This window comes from Pelmatolapia mariae, linkage group LG15 (assembly GCF_036321145.2).
Source record: "Pelmatolapia mariae isolate MD_Pm_ZW linkage group LG15, Pm_UMD_F_2, whole genome shotgun sequence".
Classification (NCBI taxonomy): Eukaryota; Metazoa; Chordata; class Actinopteri; order Cichliformes; family Cichlidae; genus Pelmatolapia; species Pelmatolapia mariae.
Window position 1 is genome coordinate 5782501 of NC_086240.1, and position 26797 is coordinate 5809297.

A 26797-nucleotide genomic window follows, 5' to 3' on the forward strand; every position below is an offset into this window, starting at 1 on the left:
CTGTTTGTTTACCACGGTGCTACAAATGGTTGATTAACATACATGTGTGTTTTCTAAACAGTTATTATAGTATTATGTTTGCTAAACTGGTTCTCAAGTGCATTTTTTTAACCTCAAACCATAGAATAAGCAAGTATTTGCAAAAACATGGTGGGATATGTCATTTGTTATTTGACTTAAAAATATATATATGTAAACATAGATGAACATGTAGTAGTATATGTTTTTATTTATATTTTGTGAAGGGGACCCCCCCCCCCCCCCCCCAATTTTTTTTTACTGATACCTTCTTGGATTGCTGTACAGGTATGTTATCTAGTGAAGGTTTCCTATATTAAAACTTAATGATGTTTGTCACCAGTTCAAGAGATATAATCAGCACGTGTTTCAACATAGGCTCAGGTGAAAAATTCAAGCTGGCATCACAACATTGGTATGTGCTTTACAGGCCCAGATTACGCAACATTCAAAGGCATGCTAAAGAAAGTTTTAGAGAGTGTTGATGCTCATAGAGGTGGCTCTGAAGAGGCAGTGTTGCCCTGGAGGAGATGGCAGTAGACTCTAAAATGACACAACTGCAGCAGGAGTTTTTGAGCGTCAAAGATTGGTCAAGTGGGCCATATGGGTTATAAAGACTGCTTTAAATAGAAACATATGAATAATAAATGAATAGCTATATATGAATTGCAGGATATCTCATGTGTAATCAGAGAGTGCCTCTCCCAGGGTTTCCTATTTTTGCTCCAGTTTGCTCCAGATTAAAACCAAATGATTATTCCAATTAGTGCTGGGCAATATGACGATATATATCGTGCGGACGATAGAAAGGTGTCTATCGTGCCATTTGTCTTCTATCGTTTCTATCGTTTCTAACCCTAATTTTATAAATTATTACATAAAATATATCATTAACCCTTTACAACCGGTCGGAGTAGGCACACTCCGTTTTCCCTAACTATTTTTAAATCCCTGTAGAACTGGAACCATGTAAGGTAGCGCAATAATTATTATTATTTTTTTTTTGCATATGAAACCGTAGGAGTTGTACTTACATCTTATTCCATTAGCTTGCCCTAGGTCACGGTTTCCTTCCACATATAGCTTTGCAAAGATTGCATAAAAAGCACTTGCAGCAACAAAAACATAATATTCCAGAAACAGGCTTTGCTGAGCCGATCAGCTGTTCATAACACTTCCTACTTGGAATATAAGTCAGCGGGAACTATCGCATGTCCGCCATTACCTGTCCGAAACCGGAAGTGACGTCATTTTCGCGGAAAATGTAGTTTTTTAGCTTCAAAGCCTATGTTGGTGTTTTTAAAAGTCATGTTTGACTTTATGCTTTTCTGTATCGTTTCTGGGATGCTTAGAAGTCAAATTACACTGTTGGAAATAGTTTATTTTGATGCACATGCTGTGTTCTTGCAAATTTGCATTTATTTATTTTCATTTTTCCTGTAGTATATAAAAATTAGTGTATCTCAAAAATAAAACTATGAAGACACTCAAAATAAATTTCTCGTGGTTGGAAACTATTTTGTGCAACTTTTTTGTATTTACAGTTTTGAGGGATAAGCCTCTTAAATTTCTCTAACTAGAAATATATGTAAAAAACAAAACAAAAACGATTTTCAATTTTTTTGTAGTTTATTGCACTTTTTTGCAATTTATGTAGTTACTATGGACTTAATGCATACATATTATTAAAATTTGGGCTATAATGGTTGTGTTGATGTATAGCAACTTGAAATGCTCCCACAAATGGCACTACAGCATGTAAAATGTAAAGATAAGCTCTGGCGGACTTGGTTCTATGGTAGGTCTTAAAGGGTTAAATAGCCTGTGCAAATATATTAGTGTGGTCTTCTCACTATACATACTCTTAACTTTATGCAAGAGAAAATAAAGTATAAAAAAAATGATATTTTTTGCAAAGAAACTCCGTCTTGTGGTTTTGCGACATGGTGCTGCTTTACGTGCACCCGGATTTGCGACATGCTTTACGGTAACTCAAAACAAAGACTGCACCCTCTCCACTCGCTGTTTACAGACTGCATACTTTCCAGATGACCACAGGTCAGGTGGTATATCGTGATATAAAAGAATTCATATCGTGATAAATATTTTTTCCATATCGCCCAGCACTAATTCCAATATTGTTTCATTGTCTGTAGGTGCGGCTGGAGTGTTGGTTGGACACCCATTTGACACAGTAAAGGTAGGTAATTACAACGTTATTGCCATTTTTCTCCGTCCCCCCCCCCCCCCCCCCCTCCCACTCTCTCTACTTGCATGTTTTAAAAGTGAAATCAGTTGCTTATAATGTGTAAAACGTGCATGATTCTAGTCTTCCAGTGTTGAGGTGATCATTCCAAACATCTTGTCTTTCAGGTAAGACTGCAGGTCCAGAGTGCTGATAAACCTCTATATCGTGGGACTTTCCACTGCTTCCAGTCCATCATACGTCAGGAGTCGGTATGTGGATTTCTTTAGTCGTTCATTTTCTTCATATTATCCAGTGCACGGTTGGAGCCTACCTGAGTTCTCATAGGGAAAGAGGTGGGGTACATGCTGGACAGGTTACCAATCTATCGCAGGGCGTGCCGAGTGCTTTTACTTTCACTGTAATTACTTCACAGATTTTCCCTAAATCATCATATTTTCTTCTTTAGGATTCAGGATACTGTTGAAAGTATATTTAAATTGCTCATAAGATTTGTTATGCAAATGCCTGTTATCAGTCTCACTGTGGTACTGCAGGCTGCTTTATCATAGGGAATGGTATGTAGAAAATAATTAACTGCCTTGAAAGATAAAGCAACTTATGGCTCTTGCCATCACTTTATAAGATGTAATGTAGCTGTTTTTTTTCTGACCCTTCTGGTTCTCAAAGAGAAAAAGCTGTCCAAACTGAGATCAGGGAAGTAATGACAAGTGTAGATAAGTTCCTCATTGTAATGAAGGAACAATATATTATAGGTCTGGGATATGCAAAAGCTATCAAGAATACATATAGGCTTTAATTTATAGTGTTAGCTTGAAATATATGGGCTTCTGTGAAAACAGAAAATGCGATTTAACCTGTTTTTTATTTTTTATTTTTAATGATTATTAAAATTATTATTGGATATTAATGCTATTTAAAATTAAGTAACAAGGAAAAAACAGAAACTGTTTAATTAAAACCCTTTTTATCTCTTACCCTGATTTCATTTTATCGTGATGTGTTACTGTATGTCTTATCTTTCACCCTTACTACAGGTATTTGGCTTGTATAAAGGCATTGGATCCCCCATCATGGGCCTTACATTCATCAATGCTATAGTGTTTGGTGTTCAGGGAAATACAATGCGATGGCTGGGGGAAGACACCCCAAGGAACCAGTTCCTTGCTGGTGCTGCAGCGGGAGCCATCCAGACTGTGGTCTGCTGCCCCATGGAGCTGGCCAAAACCCGCATGCAAATGCAGGGTACAGGGGTAAAGACGGGCTATAAAAAGATGTATAAGAACTCCTTTGACTGTTTGCTACGCATTTACAAACAGGAGGGTCTGCGGGGTGTAAACAGGGGCATGGTTACTACACTTGTCCGTGAAACACCTGCCTTCGGGGTTTACTTCCTGTCGTATGATTTGCTGACTCGCAGCCTCGGCTGTGAGCCAGATGCCCGCTTTTTGATTCCCAAACTGCTCTTTGCTGGGGGTATGGCAGGCGTCATGTCTTGGGTCTGCAACTATCCCGTAGATGTGATCAAATCACGACTCCAAGCAGATGGGGTGGGTGGTGTGAACCAGTACAGCAGCATTGCTGACTGTATCCGGCAGAGTGTCAGAAAAGAGGGTTACATGGTGTTCACTCGAGGCCTCACTTCCACACTGCTAAGAGCCTTCCCTGTGAATGCTGCCACTTTTGCTACCGTCACCCTCTTCCTCATGTACGCACAAGGTGAGGATGGAGGGCCTAAAGACTGTGAGCCGGCCCCGACACAGACAGAGGAGCAGACCCGGCCCACCAACCTGTGACAGCATACAGTGCTCATCCTCAACCTAGGCACTTTAGAAGAATACAGCGAAACAAAAATATATATTCAAACTTTTTGTTACTCTGACTTGGTTTCACATCACATCAGCCATTCCTTGTTTTGAATCCAAATATACTTGGTTTATATCAGCACTTTTTATTTTCTATGGAGCAAAAAGGAGAGCAAAACATCTTTACTTTTAGCAATAATTTAAGTTTAGTGTTTGCTTCTGTAGATGCAGAAGTTGATATACCTCTAATAAGCTGGGGGAAATAGAAGCTGACAGATTCTTCAGCTTTTGAAATGACCTCATCCTTTGAATTATTTTGTATAAAAGAGAAGGATTTGTTACTGAGCCACAAACCTGTCAGTATGGCTAGATTGTGTTTATGGTATAGGCACTGGAAATTAATATCTCTATTTACATATATCTTCAAATTTGCAGTGTTTATCTGGATTTAAATATTCCAGAGAATCTTTTTTTAATGTATATCTAAAGAATTTCTCCTGCCTTATAAAATGGTTTTTCTTTGTATAAGGAAGCTAAAGCACATGTTTGTACCTGAAGTGTATCCTCTGAAGATTTGGGTGAGTAACAGGGAACCAATGTAGCGTGTGATAAGCGTGCACAACTTTTCACATTTAAACTGCTTTCAAACCAAAAACCATCACAGCTTCAGTCTCATCCATTGCACGATTAGCCCGTGCAGCACATGCCAGTATTCGAAGCAAGCAAAAAGCATCAGGTCTAACAGCTCTTCAGGGATCGAATGAAAAACGTCTGGGTGTGAATCGAGATTGCTGTCGACGTTTTTGTTTTATTGTTTTGCCTGTGTGTGTGTTGTGTTCTTCCAAATAATATCAAGTTTTATTATTGTTACTCACTGCTGTGTTAAAGGTCTAGTATAAAACCTTGCTATTTTGTTTGACATTATCTTCTTTTTAAAGGTGATTTTAAGTGTGTGCATGATATTCAAAGCCAGATATTCATGCTGGGGCACTTTAAAGAAATCGGCAAAGAATTGCATTTCTGAAACCAACAAATAACACAAGATTGAGGATGTTCCTCATTTGCTTGACCGTTCATGTTTAACGTGTGAACGTGTTACTGCAGGCAGGCAGCTTCTTGTTTTTCTCTGAGGGATACTCTAGGTCAGGGATATCAAAGTCATTTTACATTGAGGGCCACACGCAGTCCACTTTCATCTTAAATGGGCCGGACAAGTATAAAAAAATAAAGTTAATCCAAAAATGTGTGCCCTTCGTGATAGTTTCTAAAGTCATCCAGAGACCAGCAGTCTTTGCTGGGCCAATTTTAGGCCCCAGGCCTTATGTTTGACATCCCTGCTCTAGGTGATTGCACTTTGGTGTTCTTCTGACTTTGTCTTGTTTCAGGGAAAACAGATCCAGATTTCTTTAACCATAACTGCCTTTGAGCTCTGGTGGTGTAACATCCTTTGCTGAATGAAGAAAAGCAAACAAATTTAAAAGAAGAAATTTTGGATCAGTGTTCATGTTTAAATGCAAATGTTGCTATGAAATCGAGGTTTTCTTCTCAATAAGGGGATAATTTTCTGTCAGTCCTGTCAGACTCCAATCAAAGCTTTTTCAAGCTTTTAAGTTTTCACACTGGCAGCAAATTAAACCCAACATGTTTTGCATTAAAACAATCTACTTACCTGCAGCTGCACTAATTCCACGTTTGTTGAATGTAACACACCTGTTTTGATGTGGAGGTCTTTTATTTTAAGAGTTTAAGGACAAAAGTATTTTTGGGAATCCTTCAGTGATGCTTCACTTAAACACAAGAGTTGTGGTGTGGTGTGGTGGCAGTGATGAATGAAAGCATGATTGCCATGTATGCAAAAGTTGCTTTTGTTTAACTCTATATTCAGCTTCTCAAACAGCGACTGTTATCTGTGGCTACAAAGTACATCTGAAGCATATTACATGACAAATATTTAATTTAATTATTTAATCCAGCTCTTTGAAAGATGCAATACTTACAGGATATAATTCTGATAATGCAGGATTGTTTTGAAGTGACTGGTTAAATATATATTATATGTTTTTTATTCTAAAGTAATAATGCAGTGCAATGCCTTGAATGTCCACGTTAAAGTTTAAACTGTCTTTAATCAGTTTAAGGTACCTGGTGTATTTTCACAAAAAAACTGAGACGTGATATTTTTGTCATGCAGAACCTATTTGTCTATTTTGGCAATAAAGATCTGTACAACTGGGTAAATAAAAATAATTTCAATAGCTGCTTGTTTCTTTTGTCTCAGTCTTCTTAATCAATGCAGTTTTTCATCTTTACTTCACACCAACAGTCACCTCAAGATACTTTATACTGTAAGGTAAAGACCCTACAATAATAGACCCCTGACAATCAGACAATACTGCTTGTGTGTCTGTAGCTCTGCGATTAGCACATATGCATTTTCTAAACAGTAATAATCACACCTCTTCTTTACTTGAGGTGGAGATATAGGTTTCAAGGGCTAAACCCGAGTTGATCAAAGTGTAATTGAAATACTACTACATTAAATATAACAACAAATACATTACACATTATTTCAGGCTTCTTCAGTGTTGAATTAAAAAACAACGACAACAACCTGCATTTACACTGACTCGTCACTAGATGACAACCTACCTTTGTTTTGAGAAGTTTACATCCACTAATCTGTGCATGAATGTAATTCTGTTTTCTTTTTAAATTTCTTTGAATTGTTCTTTTTTCCAGAAAAACTAAAAAACGAGAATTGGGTGCACAAATTTATTTTGGAATTTCTCTAATCCACAATAGATCAAGAGTATACATACGGGCTCAAATATATACAAACACTCCCCTAAATCTTTAATAATTGATGCTGAAGGTCACAGCTAGACTGGCCATGGAAAATTCCGGGGAATTGCCCGATGGGCCGATGGTGATTTTTTGTAGCAGTATAAACAATGAAATGTGGTGAATTGGGCAATTGGTCTTGATCGACTCTGGGCTGGAACAGCCGAGGAGGTCGGATGCACCCTCCCCCTTGCTTGGCCAAGGGCGCTGAAAGCAATCTTATCACAGTCAAACAGAAGAAAATGGTATTGAGGTGAAAAGGAAAGTGATTTGTCCCGTACTTCAGCTAGAATGAAAAAAAAAAAAAAGACAGTGCTGAACTGTTCTGTGTCTTCTTCTCTCAGTCTTTCCCCCTCCCTCTCCTGTTGCTACTTCAATCATGAAACTGATCAATGATCAGTTGATCGGCTTTTCTGACGCAAGTCCCGCGGCTTGTTTGTTTATCGCCCACTTTGCGTCAGAAAGAGGAAACCAGCGGATATCGCGCTAAACAACACGTTTAAGTTTGATAAGCTGTTGTTAGAATTTATTTTATATTACTTTCTAGTATCAGCTGATGTTTGCTGGAGCCATGTCTGTAAAAGCTGCTGGTCCTGGTATCGGTTTTGATGTCTGGTGAGAGGGAAACATAAAGATGAAAATGGAGATGTCCTTACTGAATCATCAGAGCTGAACAGGTGATGGAGAAAAAGGTTAATCTTTTAGGTGACATGAATTAGTTGAAGGGAAGTTATGAATTGTTTCTGAGAGACAAATAACACCAGGATCCTTTTCTAAGTAGCTGACAGCTGGTATCTGTGCAGGAGCGGGTCTAGCAGAGTTCTGCCAGGGAGTCAGGTAGGGCATTAACAGGGAAAGGGGGGCACAAAGAAATACTTTTCTTTCTTATTCTTATTTAAAATGTCTAGCTTTTAATAAATAATTATCTGATGTCAAATGTATAGAAATCATACATATATGCCAACAAGACAGTGTTTTTTGTTTTGTTTTTATTTATTTATTTTCCATTCAAAGGCTTTATTGCTTTTCCTATAATGCCTGGTGGGCCAGTCTCTAGTCAAAATGCCTGGGCCAATTTTTTGTGGCATTCCAGCCCTGCTGAAGGTTCAACAAAGTCAATAAAGTTGACAGGGCTGATGCATATTAACTTTTTAGTGATCGTGATTGAGTACAAGTTGTAGCGTCTCTTTGCCAGCATGAAAAAGGATTGGTTTGATTGACCAATAAACAGAACAATAAGAAAGTGCAAGGAACTCTGTGAAGATCTAAGACAAACAAGTTAGAAAAGCTCCCTTTCATTTCTAAACAACTGTAAATTCCAAGATCATCAGTTTAAACAATTGTAAGTAGAAGTTATTTGGATGTAACTTTGCCAAGGTCATAGAGCCAGACTGTCATCCTTGTATGAGGAAACTGATTAGGATGTTCAGGAACAACTCAGGAACTACCAAGGCTCAATCCTTCAATAAAAACGTCCTGAAAATGTGTTAAACCTAAAGTGTAAAGGGTAGAAGCTACAGATATTTGTGTAAAAATATAGGGAGTAAAATTAAAATTAAATACTCAAGTAAAGTACAGATACCTGGAAATTCTCCTTAGGTACAGTAATGAAGTATTTGTACTTCATTACTTTGCACCTCTATAAATCCAGCATCTGTTCCTTTAGCTAGCAGACACATTGTGCAATAAACTCTGCAGAAAGTTTGTGTGTTTTCCTGATATTTGTTGCTCTGCTTGCACTCGCTCCTCTTCTGCAGTGGTAGTTGGATGCTGAAGTGCCACGACCACAACTTATCGACATCAGCACTTAACCCTGGAGAACCCATGGGGTCAGAGCTGACCCCATTGGTTTTCTAGGGAAACCATGGGTTCTCCAGGGTTAAAACGCTGTTTCAAATCCCTCCAGTCCACTTTAACGCCCGAGTGTTACACTATAAATGACACATAAATCACGCAGTGATGGATATTTTAATTTAAACTTTCACATTGTTTTTCAAACTAAATCTAAACTCTAACTGATTACCAAATGCAGGGAAAATTACATGTTTAGGATAATAACAAGAAGAGAAGTTGAACTAACCGTCTGACACTGAGGGCGACACAAGGTTGTGGATGAGGAGCTAAAACTTGAACAAGGCATGTGTGCAAACAGTTACACCATAGTAAACCATCATAAACAGTTTTGTCACATCTGTTTAACAAAACCAAACCAATGGCTGATAAAAACTAGCACTAATACATCATTACAGAATATCATCTGTATATTTATTTACTTGATAGTTAAGTAGAATGTGGTAGAAATATATAATTTCATATTAAAGGTATTTGCATAATTTTTTTTATCCAGAATAGATCTACTTACACCATGGATATAAAAACAATAAACAAATACATAAAACTAAATAAAAGCCACAGTTTAAGAGTAACAAGGGAAGCAAAACAACTAAAGACACAAAAGTGAATACAAAATAAAACACACAAAATGCACACTTGTGATGTTATAGTTAAAAACACAAAACAAAAAAAACCTTGGATGTTTTAATTTTTATTGACCTCAGTCGAAACTGTCATGAGTTCAAGGTAAAGTGTGAACCAGAATTTATAAAAAAGTTAGGATAAGAGAATCTTAGTGCTTAGAGAATCCAACTACATGGATTACATCCATTACAAAGGAAAGACAAATTGTGCAGAGTATAATTTTATTTCTTTTATCTCCACCTGTTAATCCATTCTTCTCCTGTACTCATAAAGTATTTATATACTATATAGGTACTGAACACACTAAATTAAATGTAAATGTTCAGAAACTACACAAAAGGCTGTATTACAGCGTTCTACTGAATTCAATTTCAGTTGAAGCGCAATGACAGTAAACCTGAATTTTTCGTGAATAGATTCACACACGGGATGGTTGGTAATGTCATATTATTATGTGGCTGCTGCTTTTATCTTTGATCAGAACACATAGAGTGAGAGACAAATGAACCCAGTCTCATCATGCTATCTCAGTCTGATAATCTAATCTTTTATTTCCAGGATCTTAGAGCCTCTTGTTCCTCTTTCCACAGGTGTAACTGGGAAAGATTGTTCAATATTTTAAGAACGAGTCTATAATATTACATTTCCATGTGCAAAAGATTTTATCTGCTTCCTTGCTGTATAAAATCTTGGCACAAAAATAGAAACTGATTACAATGCTGTACTACCAAATGGAGTCATCCAGGCATCTATATCATAGGATGATGAGTCAAAATGCACTCTAAGAATCAAAGATCTCACTGTGAAAGATGCTGGACATCACCACTGTCACTCTCCTCACATCAGCAAGCACTGTCAACATGAAAGCCTTTTTGTAGGATAATAATGAGAAAGCCCTGAGTGACGAATCTATGCAATTAACACATTTTCTTGTTTCTCTCATAACCTCTTGCCCGACGAAACATTGTAACTACAGAATATTTTGTTCACCTACCCGGAGCAAAAACATTGATATACACAGCAACAAAAGCTGATCATTCAGACGTGGGTGGATGAAACTGGTGCTCAAATACAAGAGGACTCTCAGTATCAGATTAAGCAGCAGACTGCTTGTGATATAACTCTGACTGTCACTCTTCAAAGTCCCCAAAACAAGAAATTCAGGTGCTGGGTGATTTTGGATGAACAAGCCAAAACATCAGTGGAGCTGTGGGTCAGGGTGTCAGGTTTGTTTAATTGTTAACCCTGACCAGTAGACTCTGACATACTGAAAGTAAAAGAAAAGATAATAACAAATGTATTTTTGTAGCACTGAAAGGGAGAGAAAGAGGCTTCATTGTGGATCAAGAACCTGAACCTCTAAGTACAGATTTATTCTTACGCATATACAATAAAAAAAGGTTTGTTCTGCATATGTGTATTTATAATCCTCATTTACACATTTCAGCTAATCCAGTAAGATCTATATATTATTTTGAGGTTTTTTTTTTCTAAAACCACCATTTGGGCATTGTAAACATTGTTTTTACCAACCCAGACACCTGTAAGCATCATCCCAAGTGCAGCAAAAGACAACCAGTGTATTTCACTTTTATTTATTTATTTATTGGCAGAAATCTGTTTAAATTATTTTTGGCCATAAGATAAACTAATTTTTCACACTTCGATTAAAGAGACCCAATTAAAGAGAGCTAGTTAGAAGTGATCTGATTATAATAGTGATGATAAAACCTAGTAAAGCTGAAATAGACCAAGACACTATATCAGCATTGCTTATTTTCTAGCTCTTATTCTTTAAGATTAGATGTGGTGTTAAAGAACATGTCTCATCATTGCAGAACATTATTTCAACATTTAAAAAGTACCCAATCTCCATTTTCAGAACTCAAAGGACACAATACATGCAATCATATCAATAATATGAATGCATGTATTTTTTATTTATTTATTTTTGTAGGAATTCAGTTACTTAATGACCCATCTAACGCAATTACGTCCATCAATGTAGGTCTTCAAAGAACGTAAACTGCTAACCTGCTTTTAAAGTGAATAAATATGTCTATTTGTCTGTTTGTTTAGGTAATGAATGTAGATGATGTGATGCATGCAGACAATAATCTCTCTGCAGTCTAAGACACACTGTGGGTTCAAGAGTGCGAATCCACACAATACACCTGTGTCAAACACAAAAAGCATGCTGTACAAAACAAAAGAAAACCTTTGCCATGTGTTTAATATCACTATATATCACTATATTCTCAGTATTGATGTGTTTGATATATTAAAAAAAGATCTGCTTCCTTTTGAGATTGAAGTTTTAATCCAGTGATTTTGCTTGTGTGTATTTCCTAAACATTTAAATGTAATTTAAGGTGTAAAATTTAAGGTGCACAAGTGTGTTTAAATCTAAAATACACAGATGATAAGATGACAAACATGGCTGTGCTAGCATGGTTCAGATGGATGATAATTGTGCTTTAGGTTAGAGTCATACTCTCACATGGATGGTTGCTATTAACTTGAGAGATTTGGTGATGACACCTGGTTCGCAGTGTAGGAAGTGACAGCGGCAATAGCAACTTTTGGTTTCCTCTGGACAAAGAGATTTTCTGCCTACACAGGTCTAACTGACTTAACAAAAACAGCATATAGGAAATGCACTGGTCTACAAGCAAAAAGGGGAAAATTATACAGACAATGACTAGAATTCATTACAAAAAGACCCCCCACCCCCAAATGCTGTCTGTCAAGTCTCATGCTTTAGTTCTTTTCTTGGGCCTCTTCTTCAAAGCAGGCTCCACCCTGGACCACCTCTTCTGCCCAGGTTAATTAACAGGCAGCAGCTACAGTGTTATCTGATGTGGAAACCGTGTGCAGTGGTAAGAAATAAGAGTTTGATGATCACACTGCACTGAATGAGGTTAACACTTTATATAATGGAATAATATACTGAAGATATAATTTTAAAAAAAATGATAGGAAAGAGGACAAATTGGTGGAAAGTGGAAAGATGGGGAACTGAATTAGATTCTAAATGTGAAAAAAAAAACCACTAATAAAAGTTGGCAGAAAGTAGATAACCTAGTGAAAGTCGAAAACTTTTGTTGACCAGAGAGTAAATTTTGACCTGAGACTAACATGCACTGCATATGAGTAATACAGTTAGAACGTCAGTAATGTCATGGGTTATGTGGTGGGGCAAGAACGAGAAGCTGATACTGCATTATTAAAATATATATGCATGCATAGATCGTCTGGGCAAAAAGGAAATCAATGTGCGGGGTATGGTTCAGCAGCCAAGTTGGCATCGTCACACCTGAATATTATTCAGGCTTGTGCCCTGAGGATTTGCTTAGGGGCAATGAAAACAACACCAGTATATGCGTGAGGCATTAGAAATGCCACTGTGGCTCCGTAGGGAACAACTGACGGTCAGGCAAAGAAAGCTATCCAGGAAAGAGGTAGGCTTGTTGAAAAAAGTATCAGTTAAAAAAGGACGCAGGTAGCAGAACAAATCAAATTTAACTTTGTCCTACAGTGTTATAGCAGCCAGTCTGGAGCGAGTCTGGATGTTATAAAAAATCTTGGGTGATTATTAGAAAAGAAAAGAACAGAAAAGAAAAGAAAAGAAAAGAAAAGAAAAGAAAAGAAAAGAAAAGAAAAGAAAAGCTAGTAAAAAATCCACTGAGTTCATTTGTAGGGGCTGAGCTCTTAAATGATGAGCAGTGAGAAATCACCAAGATCTAGTATATCAACTACTGTGTACTACCACACAAGAATCCCTTGAAATGGGAAAGTAGACAAGCTCCAAACGAGTCAGTCAGAATAGGAAATACACATGTTAATGTTAAACGATGGCAGGGGTATTTAGGTAGTACCACAAAAGAAAGATACCCGGAGGTAGAAGTGGCACTATAAGGGACAGCAAAGCGAAAGTCATTGGAAACAGATTAAGAATTTTTTGCAACTTTCAGCTGGGCAATATGATCAGTGATAAGAAAATGAGACAAGAAATGAGATAAGAAAAAGAAGAAAGTTGAAGAGATGTAAGTAGATGTTTTACTTTGGATCTTACAAAAATGCAACACAATCGAACAAAAGAATGGACTACAAGACCAGTTTAACTGAACCTACTGTAAAATGACTTAGTATATAGTAACAATGTGGGACATCAAGAAACCACAAACACATTCCTAGATTTCTATTTTAACTGTGTGAATGCTTACACAAAGACCCTCCTGACATCAGAACTTGTGTTTTCATTTTAATATTACTATATCTGAAGCATGAGACTTTCATACGGGATAAATTTGCATCTATTTGCTACATGGATATAAAAAACTATTAATTTTGTCACATTTAAATTAAAAATTCACATTTTTAAACCAGCACATTCAACACATTCAACCTCTAAAACTAATTTTTATGTTTAGGAATGCAAGTAAAAAACTTAATCAAAGATAATAATGTGTTTTTTAAACAATAATTTTTTTAAAAAAAATTCATTGATAGCAACAGTAATTATATTTTAACAATAAAAACAACATTTTGGTTAAAGAGCCTGGGCATATTGGTGGATTAACCATTACAGAAGCATAACACATAAAACACAGTACTGGGCTGTTCCAACATGTAAACGATACATTTTGTGGTGGTCGAATAACTTGTTAATCACTGTATGCTTTATATGTTAAGTTCCAGAATTATCTGGCTGTACAATCTCAAGTTCAAAAACACTGAAAACTGAATTTTTAAAATATTGTAAAATATTTAGATTTAGGCAAATCAGTTCCATGTTTGGCCACTCTTATGCAAATTGTAGTACTTGTTAAATTGAATTAATTGCTCTGCAAACCAGGTGGAGTAACTGGGAAGAAACTGAAACACATGTACACAAACAAAACACCGGATTGATAACACATAAAAAGCACAACAAGCACAACAAGTCTAACTGAATCGTTTAGCAGAGTCGCATGTTCATGCAAGTGATGGAGTACAAGAAACTGACCATTCAGCAATTTGTGCCATGAATGTTAATTAAATTTGTATAGAGTGCAATGTTAGATGCAATCTAAAGCTCTGTCCCTTCTTTCTCACACTTACACACAGACATGCATCCACAGCAGGTAAGAAATTCCCGGAGCCGGTCCCGGTGATGCCCTATTTACATTTTAAATACTTGCAGCCAGCCCACTACTGTGTTCACAGTGCAGCGCAGCACAGCTAATCTACACACCTAAGGCTAAAGCCAGGAGTCTGCGGGGGTTGAGGAGATGGTGAAGACACAAACACTGACAAGAAAGGTGGCATGAATACACATGAGGAGCCTTACTGGAATTGGCTAAAGGCATTTATTCCATACAATGTTAAGTAGAAGCAAATATCTTTATCAGATTCTGAAGACGTACGCTTATTTTAATGTCAAACATAGGAATGCAAGAAGTGAAGACGGATAGAGTACCTTTTCTGCCAATTGCCTGAATGCCACTAAAGTACAGATGAAATTTAAGAGCAGACATGAAGATGGTTTAAAATGTTACTGAACTAGAACTACATAAAATGTACTTTTCAGTCAAATTTGTAATGATGTAATCTCTCACACTCTATTCATCCAAGTGGAGCCTTCCTGAGATCAAAAATCACCCTTTCCAGATGGACCTTGCCAAAATGGCACTGCCACACTGTACAAGCTAGGGAAGACAAAATCCAACTCATATGCAATCTCACGGAAAAACAAGATTCAGTTTCAAATGAATTTCAGAGTAGCTTTATCGGCCAAAAGAACTATGTTCTCAAGCTTTTGAAACCAACCTAAACTCCCTTGTAGTATCCAGATCTGACAGTTTCAGTTCCTTCTATAGGTTATTCAGGCAAAAAAATAAATAAAAATATGGCGGCGTATTTAAAAGCTTCTTTGCCTGTTTCACTTTGTGATTTCTGCGTCACCATAGTGATCATCTTTCAAAATCTAAGTTTTAGTGAACCCTTTCTGTGGATGTCCACATGTTTTTAGACTTTAAAACTAAGACAATGGATGCAAATCTAAGGAAGGAAAAGAAATTGTCCACACACCTAGAGCTGCACCTTTTTAACAAGTGGGTGTTTGTATGCATTATTTGCAGTGTTAACTATACAAACCAAAGTGTAAAATGTACCCATTCTACTGTAAACCCCCCACACGAGCAACCACATTCACACATTGACCAATTAGCTGATAAGCTTCAGACCAAAGCCTTGAACCCCGGTGAACTCAGGCACCAGTGAGTCTGCTCAGAACTTGGAGTGCACAGATCTTTGGGGGGACAAATGCTCTTGTCCCCTGGTGTGTGAATGCAATGGGGGAGTTTTGGAGGTTTAAAAAAAAGTCAGAGAGGGTGTCCTCCAGCTGTGGGGGGTTGGGGTAGAGTCACTGGGATTGTGTGTGTGTGTGTGTCTGTGTGTGTGGAACAAAAGGCCTTGATCCCTGAAATCCTGCAAAAGGCAGGAGAGGAGGTGTTAAAAGTGATACAGTAGAGAAACAAGTTGACCTGGGCTTCTGGAGCCTTTTTCTACTCTCATGTCCACACCCCGTCTACACATATCCACTTCAATAACTAAGTAGCGCTTTACACTACTGTCTACCCTGGACAACCTAAAACTGATTTGTAGTCTTCTGAGTGGAAAAAAATATAATAAAAAATAAACTGACAACGTGTATTTTTATGCAGCATAAATGTAAGGTTGGTCAGTTAATGAAGCAAAAATGAGCCCCTGCTGCTCTCTTAACCCGAGAGCACTTGACATTTAACCTTGAAAATGAACTTTTCAGTGTGAACAAAAACAAGCCAAAACGCGTTGAGGAAAAAAACTACAAGTACCTTCTTCTTATGGCCCCTAACACATTTGCTCCTGTTAACACTTCACTTTGAAATTGACCCTGGCACGACGTAAGGAGGAGCAGGCGGAGAAGACGAGAAAAGGAGGAGGTGTTTCGCGGGGAAGGAGGGCGAGAGGCGTCCAGGGTCGTCCGTGGACTGTTTCCTGAAGGGAGGTGTTGCTAATCGATGTCCACATCTCAACTGCACACCGGAGAACAGGACTCCCAGAGGTTAAACGGACGCAATGGACTAAAACACTCGCAGCGTGAAAGCAATCTATGATCTGTGAAACCCTCCAGTAAGATACCAGTAAGAGTACGTGGTTTTCATTGATACTCATCTTAGGTCAGTGGACGCTCAGGTAAGAAAGATAATGGCTTCCATCATTGTTTTGGGTTGTGATGTGGAGTTACTGTTCGGTGTTCGTTCAGTTTTTTTTGTTGTTGTTTTTTTGGTGACTAAGAAGGCGTTACTCGTATGTTTTTTTTTTTTGTTTGTTTGTTTTGTTTTAAAAGTAATCAATAAGCGTTGGCAAAAAACCAAAAAAAAGGGTAAATAAAACCCCCAAAACAAACAGGCCATGACGCAGCGCAAATTGAGCCATATACTAGGGTAATGACTTTGAAATTGTTCAGATTTCTTTTCTTTCTTTCTTTTTGTCCTTTAAATAATGTAGCTAACAATTTCTATTTTAATAAAAACAAAAATAGTATTCATCACGGGCCACTATGACCCAGACCAATTTTACAGACTTTTTGTTGATTGCATTTTTATTAGGCGACCTGTAAATCCACTCATTTGCGTTAAAACAAAGTGTTTTTTTGTTCTTCTTTCAATTAACGGGACTATATCTGAATTTTAAACATAACGTTTTATGAAACTTTGAATAATTAAAAGGTGTTATTTCACAGATGCATAGGACCTGCTTAGTTTAATCCAGTTTTATTTTGGTTTAGCTTTGACGCATTAGGAGATTTTAGTGTTTGTAATGTAACTGTATCGTACCTGTGCTGACCCACTCGCTTCACTGTAGGAGGGGTCAGGCCTGTTAGCTGCAGGCAGGTGAGAGCTTTTGGGCTCCCTTTAATTTTATAATTGATAACCAACATTTTATCACGTGAATACGCTGCGCTTCTGCTGAAAACACAATAATTTTACATTTAAATAAAACTCGCTCAGATGAGTAGTAGAGACATGCTTTAATTTCCAGGTTAGCCTTTGCTTAATAAAGGAGGAGGTGGTGTGGAGTTATTTGTTACGAACAGCATTTGGTAACTCAGGATTAAAGTTGTTGCAGTTGTTGCTTTTTACATGTGTCAGCCACAGTAATCTCAGTAATGTAGTTTACTTGTGATAAAGGCATTGGGATAAGATTTACCGGTCTTTTTTTTTTTTTTTTAACAGTTTAAATAATTAAATCTCAGATAATCTTCAGTTTTCCCGGGATCTGGAATTGTTCTCTCCCCCCACTGTTTTTCCTTTAGGTCTTATCTCCTCCTCCTTCCTTGCAGCTCTGGTGTGATCCACAGGTATGGTTCAGAGGGATGAGGTCATGCTGTCTGCTCTGGGAGAGCTCCAGGAGGCCACAGAGAGCCCTGGCCTAGATGCAGTGACCAAAGTGGCCCAGAAGGTGGAGCAAGTCCTCGCTGCCTTTCAGCTGCCCAAGACCACCTGTCAGGATTTCCCTGAGTGGGCAGGAGTTGACGATGCCGCTCATGGTTTGTACCCAGCTGATGCACCCAGGGGCCTCCTGCCTCTAAACTGTGATGGAGAAGGCAACTTACTGTTCGATGCAATCAGCTTGCTGTTAGTGGGCAACACTGGACTGAGCTTGGAGCTACAGGTAAGCAGGATCGTGTGCGCTAATGGTCTAAATTTACTGCCTTGGTTCAAAAAGGTTACCCCTGGTTTTCATGAAAGGGAAAACATTTAAGAACTACAGTCATTTCTATACACAGCCTCACATTTTCATTTAATTAGCAAAGCTATGTAATGTTAAATATAAGGATTGTCTTTAATCACTGGAGAAAAATAATTTGCTGTGACTTCCTGAAGTCTAGAACACATGGACCACCAAGTGCTGGAGTTCCTCCCTTGAGATGTGCTGCTAGGCCTTTTTTGTGGGTTTATCTGTCTTTTGTTTTATCTTCCATCACTGAAACACATGTTCTGTGACCTGGTGACTGACTTGACCGGTGGAAAAATATCTCATTTCTTCCTTTCCTTGATACACTTTTGTGTTACTTTTGGAATTTTTGGGGGGTCATCATTCTTTTGCACTTTGAAGCACTCTGATCAGCTTTGTACACTTCAGAGGTGATCCTGTAGTGACTCCGTTACACTGACAGCCGTACACTCCCAGGCCATAACACTGCCACTGTGTCTGACATATAATGGGAAGTTTTTTCTTTTTCCATCATATTGATACACGTTCATCTCAACTAGGTGCAGGGTTTGATAGATTGTTTTAGTCTAATATGGCCCCTTTGTTCTTCAGTGTAACCAGTGCTTTGCACCTCATTGTAAACCTTTCATATTGACATTAATGTATCTCTTTTATATACTTTTAAAATGATGTGGCAAGCTCCTTAAGAGTCATTAGAAATGATCAAGCTGGCTTTTCTTAACGCTCAAATAATTCTCTCATCTTGTACTTTTAGTTGCCTTCTGTGATCTTTGGGATATTTTTTGTGTGTGTGTGTTGCAGAGCTGACTGGTGTGCTTGTTCACTTGCCCTGACATGTCTTTGGATGTCAAATTTAAAATTACAGTGAAAATCTGTAAAATGTAATTTAACACTTTGAATCGATTTTCAGTTATTATGTCCCCTCAACTGAAATAACAATTAAAAAGACATTACCTGGCCATGAAACTGCTTGTCAGTCAATTGTCCAATCAATTCTGAGCCTTTAAAAATGGGGGACTATATATAAAAATGGCTGTAATTCCTAAAAATGTACTCCAATTTTTCTTATAAAACCACTTGAAATTGTGCACTTCAGTCATATATTGAATGCATGATTTAAAATCATCAACATTATCAGCGAATAGGGATCAGGTTATTCCATCTCAAATCATCATATTTTTAGAACATCTCTGTTAAAACAACCTCCAATTTGCCAGAAATTTTGTATTTAAAAATCTGACATATACAATGATATGTCAAATACATTTCCACCTACTCTCAGGCCTCTTTCTTTTCAGATTGAAATATGAAGCAATGAGCATGGATATTTAAAAAAAGCTTGAAGATGAAAACCTACAATTTTGCTGATCCTTTTTAAAAAAATTGCAAATGGCATTTTTTCCCCCCACTAATCATGTTTTCCACTTTTTTGCACTGCAAAGGTGTCAGCATTGCATCAATGTCAGCATAACATTTTCAGATCTTTTGTACTCTCAAACTTTAGTCTCGTCTGCATTTAGCAACTAATTTTCATTGTGAAATCATTTCAATATAAAATGCTGTCAGAACAAATCGACTATGAATGCAGTCTGTATTTAAAAGACCACTTCTTAAATCCTTAAACATCCTGGAGTAAGAACCACAATCATCCTCACTCAGAAATGCTCTCAATCATCTCAATCATATGATGCCAACTGTGAAAAGAATATTTAATCTGTGCAGTAGGAGAAATGACTGTTGATCAGTGTCTCAGATGCTTCAGTGTAGGGGTATTGACTGCTAGCAGTCCTAATGTCCACACAGTGAGAGAACTCTAAAGAAGTATAGCTTTTATTCCAAACTGAGAATGAGTTCATGTGGCATGGATCATATCAGAAGCTTCATAAGAAATGAGTGGTCCTTAAATGTCTTGTCATTTTTTTTAAAAAGATATAAGCTAAGCAGTTTGGGGTTTCGTTTAAGGTTCAGAGTGAGTGACCAGGATATGTGACCAAACCTTAAGGCTTGCTTCACGCAAAAAAGGGAAGTTCTCTAATATCAGGATTAACAAATTCAGTTTTCACTAAATTTGCTTTCTGGAATAGAGCCCACAGTTTTGCTCTCTTCTCAACATTTGAGATACAGATGAGAATATGAAAGAGCCATGCTTGTGTTTGTAGAAATGCTGGGGATAGGTGGTAGACTGGCAGAAGTTTAGTGGGGTACACATAGTACATAAATAAACAAGCTCATACAGTTAGTTCCACAATTTATGTAGTTTTGCCTCTATACACAAGCACCATGAATTTTATTAATAATAATGCATATGTTATCGATCCCGTGGGGAAATTCCTCTGCATTTAACCCATTCACTCAGTGATGCACAGGGAGCAGTGTGTAGGGACAGTACCTTGCTCAGGGGTACCTCAGTAGCTGTTCAGGGGAATCAAAGCCCCGACCTTCCAATCATGGGGCCACCACTCGACCTACTGAGCTATCCCTGCCCTGCATAAATCAGTCAATATTTGGTTAAAGTTTAGGCTTTTAGTTTTAATTCAAGGACAATTTGTGTTAAATGTTTATGAATGAAAGTCATTTTTAATACACTGGCTCAACATTAAATTGAATAAAAAACATAATTAAAATTAGTGCTGTCAGCGTAATCTTGTTAAAATGACGTTAACACCATAACCGTGTTAATGTGGCAAATCTCCGTTAGCAAGTTGACGCCTTGCAGGGTCTTTTAGGTGGGGATCATACTTTTCATTCATACATTCATTTTCATTTTGTCATCAGACAGTTAGAGCAACGGTCTATGTGGATGTCTGCGTGCCTGCCTATTTTTTATGATTGCACAGACTCGTCAGTGGAGAATTTACATAACAGTCTACCAACTATGCATGAACCCAGGACTTCAAAGAAGTATAACGTGAATGACTGCTTGGTTGCTGGGTCGCCAGCTAACAATGTCCGTAACTGTGTATAATCTAGGCTTTAGGCCTTTTGGTGTTTCTGAGCCGACCAGTACATTTATTCTTGTAAAGAATAGACCAGATTGTTGATTTGGCCACTCCTTTTATTTTCCTTCAACCCCAGACTAGCCTCTCTCACTTGTACTGACATTTCTTTTGGGTGTCATATTTAAAATTACAGTCAAAGTGAAAAATACTTCCAAAATCTGCCATTTGTCATGAAATAACAAGCAAAAAAACTCACATGGCCATCAAAGTACTTGTCAGTTCATTATCCAAATAGTTTTGAGCCTGTGAAAATGGGGACTACGTATAAAAATTGTAATTGCAATTCATCAGTGGTTAATGCAAAATGGCCCCATGAATTAAAGTTGAAAGTCTACACTTGAATTTTAAAATTCACTGGTGGTGAACAGAAGCATAACAACAAAAATTTTCTTTGTCCCTGTTGTTGTCCCTCACAGGTACGAACCACAGTGGAAATGGCGCTGTGGAAGAGATACTACTTGTCTGGGATGATAGATTCTAAAATGATGCTGCAGGCTGTTCGCTTCAGTCTGTGTGCTGAAGAGTCTGAGGACATGGTAAACCTGCCTGGAACAGTATTGGAGGCCATCTTTGATGCAGATGTTAAAGCTTCCTGCTTCCCTGGCACCTATGCTAACATGTGGCATGTGTACGCCCTGTCATCAGTTCTTCAGTTCAACATCTACTCCATCTACCCCATGTTCAATCTGAAAATCAGGCCCTATTTTAACAGAATCATACGCCCGAGGACCTGCCCGAAAGACTTTGAGCCCCAAACCATCCACATTATGTGGTCTGGTGAGTTGCAGTCCGAATCATCATTCAGACCCAATCATTTTGTGGCATTAGTCTGCACAAATGAGCTTACATTTGAAAGCCCTAACAGCACACAGAGTGTGTCAGCCATTAAGAGTGACGAGCAAATTCAGGACCCCCAGCTTTCTTATCCCAGTCTGAAAGACAAGTACAACATCACCAAGAGGACCTTCTATCGTTGGAAGAGGCAGACGCAGGAACACTGCAAAAAGTCAGCCGCCAGGTATGAGGCTAAACATTTCTTGCAAGCTTGCTACTTATCAGGCAAGCTCATCCCTTTGCACCTGTTTAAACAGTTCTTCCCCGAGATCTCTAGGTCATCCTATTACAACTGGAAGCATGAGCTCATGAAATCTGGAGGAAAATTCTCCACCACCTCTTCGACTGGGGAGACGAGTTCAGGAGATAGCACAGAGCAGGAAGCCTGGTCATCACCTGATGCAAAGCAGGATGAGCTGGATCCTAATGATAGCGTTGCCGGTATGTTTGGCCTCAACCTTGGCAAGCTGGATGCAGAACGTGCTCACAATGTGGCACATATGCAGGAAGCTAAGCGCTGCCTGCAAAATTGCATTGCCATGAACACATCCTTGCCCTTCAGGATCTTTAAAAGAAATTTTCCAGGAATCTCAAGATCAACCTACTACAACTGGAGAAGAGAAGCCATGCTGTTCAACAGAGGGTACAAAGGCAGCACTGGCAGCAGTGAGGATAGCTCAGACAAGAGTCAAAGCCCTAAAAGTCTGTCACCAGAGCTGCGCAATGTCAGCCAGCCTGCTTTGGCAAGGATGAGGATCTACAGACAAAAACACAGAAGCTACAGGCTTGCATATATGAGCAAAAAACAGCTCAGAGAAGCTGCAAAGTTGCACGTCCAGAAGGCCAAATGGTCCCTGGCAAAGTTTAAGATGAAATTCCCCTCCATGTCAACTTGCCTCTACTGGCTGTGGCGTAGTAGCCAGAACCACAAGAAGAAAATGGTCACCCAGAACACAGAGGCCAATGTCCTCAAGACGCTGGAGAGCACAGGTACAGAAAACCAGACCACTGAAAGCAGGGTGGAGAGTCAGCATGTAGCCCCATTTGTTGAGACCCCTAAATTTCTAGAAAGGCCCACCATGCCCCCCTTTGTCCCCACCCACATCCTTCACAGAAAGGCACCTGTAGGTGAGCCGATGTTTCCGATGGATGTTGTGACTCTGGCCAACTTCAAGGCAAAGGCCAAGCTCTTCCTACAGCAGCGCTTTGAGGAGAAATCCTTCCCCACATTTAAAGAATTCAGGTCCTACTTCCCGTTCACCCCTCGCTCGACCTACTACATGTGGAAGCGAGCCTTGCATCACGGGGTGTCACTAATTCACGCTTAAAAGCTTTTATGCCACTTAAAAAATTGGCATTCAGGAGCAAACTGAAAGCTCTGCTAGTTGATGTCACGTTCATACCTCAGCGTTTTGTTCTAAACAAACTACCTACACATTGTTGCCTTATGTTCTAATGTTCTAAAAGACTGTATACATGGGCTTAGCATTTAAATGCATTGTGTCCTTTCCTCCCCCCCAGTACCACCCCAGTAGGTCATTCCTCCCTCCTGGACATTTGCACGTGCACATGTGTGAAAAGAAACTGAGCTGTGGGTCCATTTAAACCCTGCATGTTACCCTCCAGGCAAAAGGCAGTTCAAAGCTTTTGTTTTGTGCCATTTTGTTTGAACCTGCGTCTCCTACATTCTCCTTTAATCCCCATCCCCACTATATAATTCGGGTGTCCTTATTTTTCTTTCTTTAACTTTTTATTTTCTTTAATTCTTGATGCTTAAGTGTAAGTCTTTCGTTGTAATTGGCCTGGGGATTTAATGATTTTTTTATTTTTATTTTTTTCTTTGAATGTAAACAACAGTGTTAGTGCTCAGATAAGATTACTTTTTGTTATGAAAAAACAGGGTTGCATTTTCCTTTCAGGTTGTTGTTTTTTTTGTAATACAAATTAGGGAGCAAATTGGTAAGCTGACAATTTAGGTAGTTTTTAAATGATCTTAAGATTTTGACATGCTGGCTTGACTTTTGTTTAGGAACGTAGTAGTTCATAGTACCATTACACTGCTGGATGTATTACTTGAGCCATTACACCATCTAGTTCCATCTCCCAGCATGTCAGTTACTGCCATGTTATCAATAGGCCAGTGATACTGCAGAAATATCCACATGGTGTCCTTTTCACCTCGTGCCTCCATGCATCATTGGAGGCAGGAGTGACAGCGGTGTAAATCAACACTGGTTTGTCAACCAGAAGACCTTGACTCCTTTTCCACTCCATTTAACTACTGGGTTAGATTTAGAGGAAAGGATCTTGACATTCTTGGATTAAATGGCCACCTTAAAAAGGTTCCTGTATGCTAAAAAAATCATGTTTAACAGACCAAATCGGAGGAGATTTCCATTTCGGGTGACACTTTTCTCTTGACATCTTGTGCATATTTTTGGCACACCAGTGATTTGTGGCAGTATCTGACATCCATAGCAATGAGAATGTGATACACACTCTGAGTATGTACTTCAGAGTATTTTATTATTTTGTTGTTGTTGTTGTTTTTTTTTTTTAACTGAATTAATTTTGTGAAAAAAAACAAACAAGCTAAAAATTGAATGTATGAAGACGTGTCATTGTGCACACAATTTTAGAACTACCTACATAAGTAAAATATCTGTGAAGATTTGTCTTTTCATAAGCTACTCTTTTGTATTGTGCACCCTATGGATTCCCCATAATAAATTTAGTCTAAATTTGACCTGAGCATTTGTTTTTCGTTACGTCTGAAAAGTGTACAGTTAAGAATGCTGGCATGTTGTTTTTTTTTTTTTTTTGTTGTTTTGGGGTTTTTTTTCTTCTCAGCACAGGTTTTGCTTCTTTTAACTGCATATGAACCTAAGAAGTGCAGTGCTTTATGTCAGCTCATGAACACGGGTTACCTGGTGCAAAGCATTAAAACCACCCCTTGTTTACTGCAAACGTATGGAAGATCGGGAAATAGTTGAATACCTCTGCTTTTTCTAAATAACTTGGTCATCCTTTTTGGATGGATACCAACAACCCCTTTCTGAGCATATCTAATCTTGTACTCCATCAGCTGAATCCTGATTTGATTGTCTGGTAGAATGAATTGGACCACTTTACAGGTGAAATTGTTCGTTCCACAGTGCGTTATGACCCAGAGGAAGTGAGGCATAGGCAGTTTATTCATATTAACAAATTGCATGCTGTGCAAAACATAAGCAAGGCAAAAATAAAGAACAAAATCCCTTTATATAACCGCAGACGAGCAGGTCAAACCGAGCCAGTGGCTAAAGAATAACAATGAGCTTTGAGACTGGTTTTGTGGTTTCTGCTTGCCGCCTCCTCTCTGTTTTAGCTATTGTGCTCATGTTAATGGTCATAAGTGTGAGGGCGAAAGCGGGGAAGGGGGTAATTGTATGCATGCAGATAAAGGTGTTGGAGATCAGACCAAGAGATCCAAGAGTTTGGGGGAGGGATGGAGGTAATGAAAAGGAAGAAGGGCTCTGTGTAGCTTTTTGTGTTTAAAAATCAGCATTTAACCCCTTGTAAAGAATAGCTGATGCCACACTGGAATTTTACTACAAGTAGAAATTCACAAGTTATAGTAAATAGGTAGTTTCCAGCGTAATGTTTCTTACATACTCTTCATTGATTTTACTTGCCCTGTGGTTGGACATCAAGTCTGGAAGCAAAACAATTTGTTAACTTAAGAAGGCTTTATAGATGATAAGATTTACATACAAAATCATCCCAGCTATTGATGCGCAACTGGAACTCCTCAGTACTTCATGGTACCTCTAGCCACTTAAACATGTCAGCTGGTTCCTTCACATTCTGCAGCTTAAAACTGCAGAGTGCATTTCCAAGACTCCAAATAACTGTAACAATCAGTCTGGTTGAGCAGTTCTCTTCTGGTCACCTCTCCACTGTTTGAAAGAAAGACAAAAAATTATTTCAAATAAAAACTAGAAATTTAGTAGAAACTAGAAGGGTTGATTGTTCCTCAAATTTCTCTTGGCAATGAGCTTCACTATTTCAAAATAGAGACTAATTTAATTTATACCCATGGGATAAAATTTGATATGTCGTACATGAAATCTAAACAAAAAACTGTCCTTGCCATTGTTGCCGTTTTCAGCCTTAGTGATGTGAGTGATGACGTCTGGGCGGATTCCACACCATATTCTGCATCTGTAATAAATGATTCGAAATGCAATGTGGCACTAATCTGAAGCTGGTGAATATAATACATCTGCAATTCAGCTTAAACATAAAAATTTGAAAAGTTTTTCATTTTAAATAGTAATGTGATCGGCATCGTGCAGTCTCAAAGTAACTGACCTTGGTATAAGCAAATATTTGATGAAGTCTCTTTCTTTGCCTTTGGGCCTGTTTGCCATCTCCATCTTCATTACTGTATGATGGAGGGAAATCTCGCTGGCACTAAGCTACTCTGCATTGTTTATCTCAAAAATAGCATGAAAATAATGAGGGCTGGCAGGTGGGAGCTGAAGTCTTCAAGGATTAGCATACTGCAGTTGCCTCAGAAAGACAGAGCGATAAAGCAGAGAGGCATCTCAAGGATGCCAGGTTTATCAGTAAACAAAACAGGCCTGTGAGACTCTTTAGGCTTTCAGTTTTCTGCCAATTATTCTCTGACAAGAGTGGTGATGTGAACTCAGATGCAATCTGACATTTGACCCTACAAGAAAGGAAGTAAGAAGGTAAAAAAGTGAGTTATTACTGAAAATTTTGCAACCCTGATGACTTTTAGAAATTACCAGATAGTCATTTCCTTACTCAAAACTGAGCCGTGCCACACAGGATAATCATGTGTTTTC

General features: G+C 38.3%; 2 protein-coding genes across 2 annotated transcripts in view; both read left to right on the plus strand.

Annotated features, from left to right (window-relative positions):
* The window catches only part of LOC134643094 (mitochondrial basic amino acids transporter-like), an 8663-nt gene extending 2406 nt beyond the window's left edge, over positions 1-6257 (plus strand). The window contains exons 2-4 of the mRNA XM_063495311.1: positions 2175-2218; positions 2392-2475; positions 3262-6257. Of these exons, the coding sequence (XP_063351381.1) occupies positions 2175-2218; positions 2392-2475; positions 3262-4020 (887 nt within the window). The 3' untranslated portion in view covers positions 4021-6257. The remainder of the gene's footprint in view (positions 1-2174; positions 2219-2391; positions 2476-3261) is intronic.
* An 11479-nt stretch (positions 6258-17736) lies between these two features.
* Positions 17737-23272, plus strand: vrtn (vertebrae development associated). The gene is made up of 2 exons (XM_063494562.1): positions 17737-18048; positions 21527-23272. Exons 1-2 carry the CDS (start codon positions 17737-17739, stop codon positions 23270-23272), a joined length of 2058 nt encoding a protein of 685 aa, XP_063350632.1.
* The last annotated feature ends 3525 nt before the right edge of the window (positions 23273-26797 follow it).